The sequence below is a fragment of the Lepus europaeus genome, chromosome 8 (genome assembly GCF_033115175.1).
Source record: "Lepus europaeus isolate LE1 chromosome 8, mLepTim1.pri, whole genome shotgun sequence".
NCBI lineage: Eukaryota > Metazoa > Chordata > Mammalia > Lagomorpha > Leporidae > Lepus > Lepus europaeus.
The window spans coordinates 12769192-12781878 of record NC_084834.1 but is presented as its reverse complement, the minus strand read 5'-3'; the positions used below and the strand labels follow the sequence as shown (position 1 = coordinate 12781878).

The window sequence follows — 12687 nt, the reverse complement described above, 5'->3', positions numbered from 1 at the left end:
TTCCAACATGAAACATGGGCGTCTTAACTGGCAGCCTGAACCACTCAGTCAAATGCCCACCTTAAAGAGTGTTTTTAAAGGATCTATGAGATCAGTGTAACTTTTCATTGCGATCTTTGCCACATTTTCAGATGAGCCATAGCATTTTATTAATTTCTACCTTTAATTATAGCTGAGATTATTTTACATTTTGTTTTCTTTGTAACTTTAGTATTGGGCAAGTTATACATTTCAATAGATTATTTTCGCAAATTATAAACATTTTTCTGTTGATTTTCTCGGCTTTTTACGTAGCCAGAGATTTTACCTGTAAATAACAATTACAAAAATAAGAGCCGACATTACTGAGTGTTTTTACGTGCCAAGCATTGTTTTAAGCATTTTGCATGTATTTTTAAAGATTGATTGATTGATTGATTTGAAAGGCAGAGCAACAGAGAAAGGGGAAGAGACAGAGAGAGAGAGAGAGAAAGAAAGAGAGAGACAGAGATCTTCCATCTGCTGGTTCACTCCCCAAATGGCCACAACAGCCAGGTCTAGGCCAGGGCAAAACCAGGAGCCAGGGCCTCCATCGTGGTCTCTCCCATGTAGGTGGCAGGGACCCAAGTATTTATGTCACCTTCCACTGCCTTCCTAGGCACATTAGCAAGAAGTTGGATCAGAAGCAGAGGAGCTGAGACTCAAACCAGCATTGATAGGGGATTCCTGCATTGCAAGTGGTGGCTTAACCTGCTGAGCCACAATGCTGGCCCCACTTTGCAGGTATTCACTCATTTAATCCTCATGGCAACTCTTCGAAGTGGGTGCTATTCCAATTGCCAGTTTTCAGATAAGAAAACAGATCTGGTACAGAAATGTGCCATCAGTTCGGTGGCAGAGCTGGGCGGCTGACCCAGCACGTTACTCTAACACACGCTGTAGTATTTCATTGTTCACCTTGCCCACCTTTGCATCAGATGAAAATCATCCGATTTTCCTTTCTTTCCATTTGGCAATGATTAGAATTCCCAGAACACTATTTCCAGATAGGTGGTAAATTGATCATTCTTATCTTCTTCTTTTAAATATTAATGTTACCATGGCCATTATTTTGCCCTTGCAGGTAGTGTTTGAAATCACATTTGATATAATAAGAAATTAAGTGACTAGCTGGCTATTCATCTCTGTTAGGAATAAGTTCCATTCATCCACAATCACTACACTATGACACTTCAGAAAGTTCATGGAGACTGTAATTAAAAGGTAAGTTTGACTGCAAAGCAAACTGACATCTACTCATACAAGGGCTCTTTAAAAAGTTCACAGAGAATGCATATTAGTAAAAAACAAAGCATTCAAATACAACAATCTGCACTCAAGCATCCCAAGGACTAACTGGAGCATGAAGAAGTACTCTAGTGAATGATGGCAAAATTTTGTTACTGGGAAAATGCTGCTGCACTTCATTATTAGTAAAGCAGAAAGAGGTTACATCAAAGTATGAGTATTGCAGTATTTTATTTTCTTACCATTGAATGAGAAAACAGCTTCTTAAACTTCTTCGCACAGGGAGGAAGATATCTCTTTCCAAAAAGATGCGCTAAAACCACCACCAAGGTTTCCATCACATCTTCAGAAAATGTCTTTTTGCCTGTATTTTTTTATTAAAAAAAAAAGTTTAATTTTTCAAAACCTTAGAGAACAAACGTAATGTGTAAGACACAGCTGAAAACTTACTTCCTATGAGTTTGGTGACTTTTTTTTTTAACAAATTACACCAGCATTTCACAATATTGCAGGCTAACTGATGGCATCTTGCTACAAAACGCTTTGCATCCTTCTACCCACTCTTACCTGTAGAAGCTTGGTGGTCAGTGAGCGATGGTTGACCCTCGCTCTGTAACTGCCCTGGGATCCCCTCACTGGCTCCAAGTCTTCCCTTTGCTCCTCTGTCTCCATTCTACTCATTTTTTCTACCTTGGTGCAACCCCTGCCAAGGAACAAAGGCCCGAAGCTGCTTGCTAAACTCCTCGTCTGCCCTTCCAGGCCCTGTGTGACGTGAACCTGCGCCCACTCTCTCTTTGGTGCACGTTACAGAAAGAACTCGCACCTGCTCCTCTTGGCAGGCCTTTGCTGCTAATATTGCTTTTTCCCTGGAATATTTATTCCCCATATTTTCTTATGCCCAAACCCTCACAATATACTAGGGACTAATCACCTAGAGGGAAAGCCTATGTGAAATTCCCGATATTTGATCTGCTCCAGCATTTTGCAGAGGGCCATGGTCCCACTGGGAGCATGATGGATGAAGGAGCTGAATGACAGGCACTCATGAGAGACTACGAAACAGGCTACAAGTGCCTTGCAGTGTCAGAGAAATGCCGTGCAGACTGAGGCTTTCAAACTTGATTTCTATACATTGTTAGCATCATGTGAAAATTGTTCCCAGCTTTCAAATTGCTTTAGCATTCTGAGACCCTCTACACAATATTTATATCATAAGTAAAATTCGTGACTCTTTCTTGAAAAAAAAAAACAGGTTCATATGGATCACGTGATTATGTGATTATGATTTGATTTATTAGTAGTGTTAAGATATATACTATCATGGGGCCAGCGCTGTGGCATAGTGGGTTAACACCCTGGCCTGAAGTGCTGGCATCCCATATGGGCGCCAGTTCGAGTCCTGGCTGCTCCTCTTCCTATCCAGCTCTGCTATGGCCTGGGAAAGCAGTAGAAGATGATCCAGGTCCTTCGGCCCCTGCACCCACGTGGGAGACCTGGAAGAAGCTCCTGGCTCCTGGCTTCAGATCGTCCCAGCTCTGGCCATTGCAGCCAATTGGGGAGTGAACCAGCAGATGGAAGATCTCTCTCTCTCTCTTTGCCTCTCCTCTCTCTGTGTAACTCTGACTTTCAAATAAATAAATAAATATTTTTAAAAAGATATATACTACCATATCATCTTAATTATTTCTGTACTATCTTGATAAAAGTTGATGTTTCCAAAAATAAAATAGAACAACGGGTATAGTCTAGCCTTAGCTGCCTGCATTTGTGTTTGGATCACACCATTCTATTTCCCTTTTTTTTTTTTTTTTTTTTTTTGACAGGCAGAGTGGACAGTGAGAGAGAGACAGAGAAAAAGGTCTTCCTTTTGTCATCGGTTCACCCTCCAATGGCTTCCATGGCCAGCGCGCTGCGGCCAGCGCACCACGCTGATCCAAAGGCAGGAACCAGGTGCTTCTCCTGGTCTCCCATGGGGTGCAGGGCCCAAGCACTTGGGCCATCCTCCACTGCACTCCCTGGCCACAGCAGAGAGCTGGCCTGGAAGAGGGGCAACCAGGAGAGAATCCAGCGCCCCGACCGGGACTAGAACCCCGTGTGCTGGCGCCGCAAGGCAGAAGATTAGCCTAGTGAGCCGCGGCGCCGGCTTTTATTTCCCTCTTTACCTTACAGCATTGTGTTGCAGTTATAGAAAAGGGAAAAACTAATTTAAAATTATAATAAAGGAAATCATTACAGATGACAATGTTTTATGTAAATAACTTCCAAAATTTTTTCAGAATAATGCTTAATGTCTTTAACAAAGCTAAAGGTTATAATTTCTTAAAATTTAAAAGTATATTAAATAATCATTAAGAATCATATTTATATTATGATTCTCTATACATACAAAATTCAGATGCTAATAATATTTTATAAACATATTTAATTTTGTAAAATGATAAGAAAAACCTTCAAGATTCATTAGGAGAATGGGCAATCAGAAAATGGCCTACCAAGATGCATGCTTAGCCTAGCAATTAGGATGCCTACATCTCATATCGGGGTACCCAGGTTTAATACTCAGATCCAGCTCTTACTTCCTGCTAATGCAGACCCTGGGAACCAGTGGCAATGGCGCAAGTGATTGACTGGGTCCTTCCCACCCACATGAGAGACGTGGATTGAGTTTCCAGCTCCCAACTTTGACCTGGCCCAGGACCAGCTACTGTGGACATTCGGAAAGCAAATCAGTGGAAGATTTCTCTAGGTCTACTCGCTCATTCATTCATTCATTCATCCTCTCGCTCTCTCCCTGCCCCCCCCCATCTCTCCCTCCCTCCCTCCTTCCCTGTCTCTCCCCCTTCTTCCCCCTGTCCCTCCCTCCCTCTCAATCTTTTAAAGATGGCACACCATCAAAAGCAAATGTAGTTCTGGGGAACGTGCAGGTATATGGGAAGCAGTTGTACGGGATGTCAGTGTGTGCACACGTACAATGTAAGGGGTAGAAGTTGGGGAAGGATATCTGCTCACCATCTACGATGACTGGAACACACAGCTTGTGAAACAGACCTTTCACCAGCATGCTTACTAAAGCAAAGTTTGAAGGTTCGTGGTAGTGCAGGTGGGACACAAGGCCAGCATATCCAATGGGAACACACTCTTGATTCAGGTATCCCTGTGAATCAATTTAACAATTTACCCTCAGTCTCTAGATCTCAGAAATACCCAACAGGTAAGTCATCAATTAAGGAGATTTCGGTAGTAAAGTTAAATACATGTACGAACACTTTAGTGAAAACAGGTTTAAATCTTACCTCTCTGACCAAGAACTGCAAAGAATATATGAAGTAAAATTTTAACATGCACTTGACCTTTGGTTGCTTGAAGGACATCAGGGAATACTGGAGCAGCGACAATGCCTATGCACACATGTCAAAATACCAAAGTTAGACAGGCTAGCTATAAAGTTTGAGATATCACTAATGACTTTGTTATATTATATACTCTGAATAGTTATTATAGATATGCCATAAGTTTTACATTCTCTATGTATGAATAAAACATAATAGGAAGAAAAATGTACTGGGAGAGATGAACAATGACAACTTCACTCATAACCACTGAGAAATAAATGTAAGCTTATGAATATATAAAACTAAGAGTTAGGAACATTCCAGTATTTAGTACATTTTCAACCATTAATTCTTTGAAAATTTACCTTTAAAATGTTCTAAGCCAGATATATTTATTGAAAAAAATTTATCATATATGCAGAGTGTATTTATAATCATGGACTTAATTTGTCACGTGTACAGAAGTTACCACCATGTTCTTGTGTGAAGGAAAGGTACTAAGACAAGAATCAAATGTTGCTAAGAGTTTGCGTACTGCACATTGTGATTTATTCCCTCCAAGATACCTAACAGGGGAGGCTTACTTTAGACTTGAGCTAAGATGATTATGTCTGTTAGAGAGGGTAGAGACTGTACCTTTGCTTTGGCATCCTCTTTGTCATCTGCTTTGGCAACCAACAGCATGAGTCTGAGAACCAAGGTGATGTTTAGGGGAAACTGACCCTTCAGCTTGGGCACATCAGACTTCAAGAGCCGATCTATCTTGGGTAATGGAATATCATAGAAGATCACACTTCCTATAAGATCTTCTCCACGCCTTCCTGCACGCCCAGACATCTAAAGAGATGACCACATAACTTATGCAAGTTCAAATCCTGGCACTGTAAATAATGTCTCACTTACCTATACCATGTGGAACATTAAACATTTGAAAATTTTGTTTCTTGCTATATTGATGTTGTCAAATCTTACAGAATTATTTATTTTATAGATACATTTTTATAGATACATTTGAAAGTCCAGTGTTAAGACAGTATTGCCTCTTTTTTAAAAATAAATGGAGTACCAACTCCTGTGTTTAAAGATCATGATCTGGGGTCGGTGCTGTGGTTTAACTAGGTTGGGCCGCCTGCAGTGCCATCATCCCATATGGGCATCAGCTGGAGTTCCAGCTGCTCTCCTTCAGATCCAGCTCCCTGCTCATGGCCTGAGACAGCACTGGAAGATGGCTCAAGTGCTTGGGTCCCTGCACCCATGTTGGAAACATGGAAGAAGCTCCCAGCTCCTGGCTTCAGATTGGCCCAGCTCCAGCCTTTGGGTCCATTTGGGGAGTGAACCGAATGATGAAAGACTCCTCTCTCTCTTTCTGCCTCTCTCTGTCTATAACTCTGTCTTTCAAATGAGTAAATAAATCTTTAAATAAATAAATAAAGATCATGACCTTAGGGAAGGCATTTGGTGTAGGATGCTTGGGATGGCTGAAACCTATACTGGAGTGCCTGGGTTCAAGCACCAGCTCTGGTCCCTATCCCAGCTTCCTGGAAGGCAGCAGGTGACAGCTCAAGTAGTCAGGTTCCTGTCATTCACACTGGAAATCCAGACTAATTCCTGACTGCTGACTTCAGCCTGGCCTAACCCCAGCCACCGTAGGCATCTGAGGAGTGAACCAGCGGGTGGGAAACCTCTTTGTCTCTTTCTTCCTTCCTCTCTCATTTCTCTCTCTCTGCCTATAAAATAAAATCATATTAAAATCATGGCCTTCAAAGCAGGCACAATTTCTGATTTACCAACGTAGTTCCAGAAATGAGCCTGAAATCAAAACCTTATAGACACTTAACATATAATTATTGGTGGTTGGCATGAATTGGGTGCTCAAAGATGTAGTTACTTCCCTCCAATATTATTTTTGTTTATGTTCAAGAATATTTATCAAATTGAGAATATCTTCAGGAAAACGAAGCTACTGACCTAATATATTTTAAAAGTTTTTTAAGTGTAATCATATTCATTAATACACATATATAAAAACTCAGTTTCAAATATTTTATGGCCACCAAATATTTCAGAACAAATGGCTTTTCCTGGCATACTGAATGAGCATTTCAGATACCTGTATATAGAACCGTAACAGAAGTCATGTATTATAAATACCTGTCGAAAGTTCAGAGCATCCAAATAAACAGAGTCTTCTGTAAAAACAACGGTTTTACAGGGCATATTAATTCCCAAAGCAAGGGATGACGTAGCTGTCACTACCTATGATGGAAAGCAAAAAAAATAAAAAATTGGGAAAACATATTTAATGTAGCCTACACAGATGTATACGTAGTAAGTATTGACCAGATTAAATCCCCTTACATTATTTTTCTTGAGTAAAAGTGCAGTTTTAAGACAGTATTGCAAAACATCAAACTCTATACTTGCTTTTGGAATAGACAGCTCTACATCCCACTTGGATGTTCATTCATTCTCATATTCTTGCTGAACATTACAATTATACAGCATTTTCCAGGTAACAAAATGATACAAAATCAAAGCCATTCAGTAAGCATTCAGTGTTACTGTCTCTGTGTGTTTGGCATGAATAAGAGCGATATGTTATACAAGGAGTTTATTTTCACGTTAAAAGATTTCCAAGAACAGAAAATAGTAAATGAAAAAAGTCAGACTAAGCAGGAAGCAAGTCATAATAAGCATGACAAAACCATTCCAAGATGTTTAGATCGCAAACGAAAGAAAGGTAACATGATATAATTAATAATTACAAGATTGATTTGGCAGCTCTGGGAGGAAATGATTTTAGGAGGTGATTACCAAAAGTAGAAGTCTGATAGAATGCTTTTAGATTATTCTAGACAAGATATTATGGCATCATTGAACAGGAAATATTCCTAGTGGAGAGATGTGGGCTGTACATGCATGTGTGTGCACGTGTGTGTGTGTGTGTGTGAGAGAGAGAGAGAGAGAGAGGGAGAAAGAGAGAGGGAGAGAGAAAGAGAGAAAGGGAGAGGGAGAGAGAGTTGATAAGCACTTGCCGACGTATTCTGGTTGTTTGAATGTGGAAGATAAGGAAAATGCACTGGGTTCCATGTCCCTGAGATCTGTATCTGAATTCAACCAACCAAAGACTGGAAATATTTGGACAAAAAAGTGCACTGAACACTTGCAGTCTTTTTTTTTCCCTGTCATTATTTTCTAAATAATATACTGTAGGAACTACTTACATACAATACATTGCACTAAGTAATGTAAGTAACCTAGAGACACAGGATACGCATTGGTTCTATGCCAAAGCTATGCTGTCTTATATAAAAGACTAGAGCACTGATGGATTCTGGTATATGTACAAGTCCTAGAATCAATCCCCTGCAGATACCGATAGGTTCACATTTCTTAGAGAAAGGTGAATCTATTGCTGGAAACTGTCTTATCGCAAACCTACCTAAGGTTGCTCAGATACATTTTTGTTTCTCATGTAGCCTTTTCTTCTCTTGAAAATAAACATAGTTAAGGTTATACATTTTCCTCCAACTACTAGTTTAGCTGCATCATAGAAGTTTGTCTATACAGCATTTTATTTACCTAGCAAATAAATAAATTTTCTGGGGCCAGCGCTGTGGCAAGGCAGGTAAAGCTGCCGCCTGCAGTGCTGGCACCCCATATGGGCGCCGGTTCGAGTCCCAGCTCTCCTCTTCCAATCCAGCTCTCTGCTATGGCCTGGGAAAGCAGTAGAAGATGTCCCAAGCACTTGGGCCCCTGCACCCACGTGAGAGACCCAGAAGAAGCTCCTGGCTCCTCGCTTCAATAAGCACAGCCCCAGCCAGTGCAGCCAACTGGGGAGTGAACCAGCAGATAGAAGACCTCTCTCTCTGCCTCTCCTTCTCTCTCTGTGTAACTCTGACTTTCAAATGAATAAATAATTCTTTAAAAATAAATAAATAAATTTTCTTATTTCCATTATTAGTTCTCCTTTAGCCCATTAATTTACTCTTAATTTTCACACTGTGAAGTTTATACAGTTATCTTTCTGGATCACTGGGGAATGATTGGGCTTTCTGAATCAAGAATGGACTTTAGGGGCTGGGACTGTGGCTCAGCAGGTTAAGCTGCCACCTGAGGTGCCTGCACCCCATAGGAGAGCAAGTTTGAGCTCTGGCTGTTCCATTGCCTATCCAGCCCCCTGCTAATGTGCCTGGGAAAACAGTGGAAAACGGCCCAAACACTTGGGCCCCTGACACCCATGTGGGAGACCCAGATGGAGTTCCTGGTTCCTGGCTTCACTTTGGCCCACTCTGGCCATTGTGGTCATTTGGGGAGTGAATCAATAGATGGAAGATTTCCCCCTCTGTGTGTGTGTGTGTGTGTAACTGTCTTTAAAATAAGTAAATACATCTTCAAAAAAAGAATGGACTTAATTTAATAAAAATGTAACAATATGGATTCATCTGTGGCAATAATATGTTGTAATAGTATAAGATGTTAATAAAAGGAGAAATTGGGTGGTATGAGATATTCTCTGTACCATCATAACAACTTCAGTTTTTAACCATAATACTCAAAATCTAAATAAAGTTAAAAAGAGTCATTCTGGAAAGAAATTTGGCTATGTATTTCCAGAGCCTGCTACCTTTGCCTTCTGAGACATTTTTTTCACTAGCAGAATCAATCAATTCTAAATAAATAATTTAAATGATGATCTATGGGGCCAATACTGTGGTGTAGTGGGTAAAGCCACTGCCTGCAGTGCCAGCATCCCATATGGGCACCAGTTCAAGTCCCGGCTGCTCCAACTCTGCGATGGCCTGGGAAAGCAGCAGAAAATGGCCCAAGCACTTGGGCTCCTGCACCAACCACAGTGGGAGACCCAGAAGAAGCTCCTGGCTCCTGGCTTCAGATCGTCCCAGCTCCGGCCATTACAGCTACTTGGGGAATGAACCAGCAGATGAAAGATCTCTCTCTCTCTCTCTCTCTCTCTCTCTCTCTCTCTCTTTCTCTGTAACTCTGTCTTTCAAATACATACATAAATCTTTTAAAAAAATGATGATCTATGTTGACAGAAAATTAACATTAGTATAATGCTTAAGTAAATTAAATATGTGTATTTTCTGTTGCACACATGTTTATTACCTCATGCTAATTAATAAAATACTTAAATAATATTAGGCAAGGCAGACAAGATCCCAAATTGTGTACACATTATCATATTAACTATGTAAAAATGTATGGAAGGAAATATGATAAATGTAGGTGGCACATCTCTCCACAGAGAGAGCTAGATAGAGCATCTTCCGTCCCATAGCCACTGCAGCTTTCCTCTACCCAATCGAAGTGAAAGCTGTGCTTGGTGGTGAGTTCACCTACCTTGACGTGCTTCAGTCTGAAAAGGGTCTCAACAACTTGTCTCTGTTTGTACTCCATTAAACCATGGTGGTAGCCAATGCCCCGCTGTAACAGCCTGATCAGATTGGAGCCTCCTCTTGTCCATCTCAGCCTGGATACAATCTTCCTGAAAGTCTGAAACACCCATACAGTTTGCAAAATCAAATGAAGGCATATGTCCTTTAACTGAAGCCTGATTTTATGTGTTAGAAGGCTTTAGCAGGCAGTTAGACGCATTTCTAGGAAGAGCAGCAGTGTTTTACGCTAGAACCTCAAGTTCATAAATAGAGCAGTTCTGTCCTAAGTGGCATCCATGCGTAAGACCTGGTAAAGTAGAACGCAATCCAACCTCAAATGCACTGGTCCTTTCTTCACACACCTCCCTCACAGCAGCCATGTGCCCAGTTTTCCCTCGTGTACCTGCTGACATCACTCCCATAATGCTGGAGGCAGCTCCAGCTCATCCTGGGGTATTGAGGAAACACTGAAGCACAACGGTAAGAAGTCCAAGAGGAGATGCTCCATGCAGGCCCAGCGTCCCCCCAGGCAAGCAGCAAAATCCACCCCTGGCCCCAACACAGCTCTCAGCGGAGTCTGATTATCAACTGCCTTTTGCTCTATTTTTGCTGCTGACTTGAAACTAACCCTGTTCACTCCAATCACATCTGACCACGGTCAGCCCGTGTCTGTCTGTGTCTCCCTGTGCTTCCAGGCTGGCACCTCTGTGTTTCTCACTTCCTGTCTCTCTCTCCACACCCTCTCCCCATCTCTGTCCTCCAGCTCCTTCTCTGAAACTCACTTTGTCTTTCCTGAACAGTTTCTACCTCTGTCAGTCACTACTGCTCTTCTTCTCTTTCTTCTCTTTCCCACCCTCTTTTTTTACTTTTATTCTGCTTCCCTCCCCCTTTCCAACCTGCACCATCACTAAAAGAAAAAAGCAAACATACACAAGTAATAGCCATTGATCTGACTACATGGTCCAGCAGGTCGCACACCCATTATCTGGCGTCTCTCAGTGTTCTGGGCTTAGTTTCTGAGTGAGACACACAGCAGTGGGGAAGAGGGCAACAGTTTCTAGTTTGTAGAACTGGGCATGTGGTGATGATTTGGTGACATGAAGCACAGAAAACGGGAGAAGCTTTCAAATGAAACACAAATCTGAATTTGATTTCCTGGTAGCAAGTCGCTGCTTTAGCTCAGAAAAAATATTTAACATTTACCTTTTCTTTTTCTTAAATTTTTTATTGATATAAGGAGAACACATCTCATGTATTTTATATATACAGTTTTAAGAACATAATGATGGGGCCACCACTGTGGTGCAGCAGATAAAGCTACTGCCTGCAGTGCCAGCATCCTATATGGGCACCAGTTTGAGTCCCGGCTGTTCCATTTTCTATCCAGTCTCCTGCTAATGTGCCTGGGAAAGCAGTGGAGGAGGGCCAAAGTGCTTGGATCTCTGCACCCATGTGGGAGAGCTAGGAGAAGCTCCTGGCTCCTGGCTTCAGCCTGGCCCAGTCTTGGCCAATGTGGCAATTTGGGGAGTGAACCAGCAAATGGAAGATTTCTCTGTGTGTGTGTGTGTGTGTGTTCATGTAATTCTGCCTTTCAAAATAATAAATATTTTTTTAAAATATCATGATGATACTTCCCACCCTCCCGTGTTCCCTCCCTTGCTCCCATCCACTTCCTCCTTCCTTTCTTACTTTCTTTTAATTTCTACAATGATATACTTTGAATTCACTTTATAGTCACAAGATTCAATTATTGCTCATGGCCCTTGTCTATACTCTTCAGGAACAGTGGGTTTTTTGCTGACTGCTTGTTGAATTCTTTACTTACTGGAGGGTGACTCTTGGTGACTACTTTTACTTTTTCTATTTCTGTCTACATAAAGGATTATCATTAACTTTAACAGATGCAGGCGACTGCACAAAGAAAAAGCCTGCACTTGCTATACCTTGTCATGAATCTTTGGACCACTTTTAATAGCTGTGTAAACTTACATATATAATCTTAACTTCTTCAGCCTCCAACTCCAGTTTCCCTTACATTAAGATCAATTTAGATGAAATAGGTTGTGTTTTATAAACTGCATAGTATAGTATAGACACACACACACACACACTTAAGGTTATGTGCCGGATTGTGCACCACCAAAACTGAACTTTGGAGTACTTGATACAGAGTTAATTAAGTTAAAAGTGAATCATTACAGTGAGCTGCAATCCAATATGACTACTATCTTTGTAAGAGGCATTTCGGACAGACACATACAGAGGAAACACGATGTGGTGGTAACAGAGAGCAGGGAGGACTGCAACAAGTTCATGGAAAAATCAAATCGAAAAACTAAGTTTATTCTGGTGCAAAAAACTTCAGAAATTCATGCAGAGCTTTCTCATAACATGTATTCTCCATGGCCTCTGGGAAGATGCCTCGTGTGGGCAGATTTCAAAATCCTTTTGCACAAAATAAACTTATTTTTTAATTCTGTTTTTCACGAGCCCTCTAAAGTAATGCATGTAAGCCCTGGAGAGAGACCTGCAGCAGACCCTGCCCTCAGAAACCTCAGAAGGAAGTAATCCTACTGGGTCCCAGACTTCCAGCAGGCATCACTGGTAAGAAATAAATTCCATGGCCGGCGCCGTGGCTCAACAGGCTAATCCTCCGCCTTGCGGCGCCGGCACACCGGGTTCTAGTCCCGGTC

At 41.4% G+C, this 12687-nt stretch overlaps 1 protein-coding gene across 2 annotated transcripts in view; it reads right to left on the bottom strand.

Moving 5' to 3' along the window:
- The window catches only part of LOC133765849 (probable ATP-dependent RNA helicase DDX60), a 72377-nt gene that overhangs the window by 13372 nt on the left and 46318 nt on the right, over positions 1-12687 (bottom strand). For both annotated transcript variants that reach the window (XM_062199405.1, XM_062199406.1), the window contains exons 16-21: positions 9960-10112; positions 6750-6854; positions 5235-5435; positions 4560-4664; positions 4276-4420; positions 1509-1630 (exon numbers count right to left, since the gene is read on the bottom strand). In XM_062199405.1, the coding sequence (XP_062055389.1) occupies positions 1509-1630; positions 4276-4420; positions 4560-4664; positions 5235-5435; positions 6750-6854; positions 9960-10112 (831 nt within the window). The remainder of the gene's footprint in view (positions 1-1508; positions 1631-4275; positions 4421-4559; positions 4665-5234; positions 5436-6749; positions 6855-9959; positions 10113-12687) is intronic.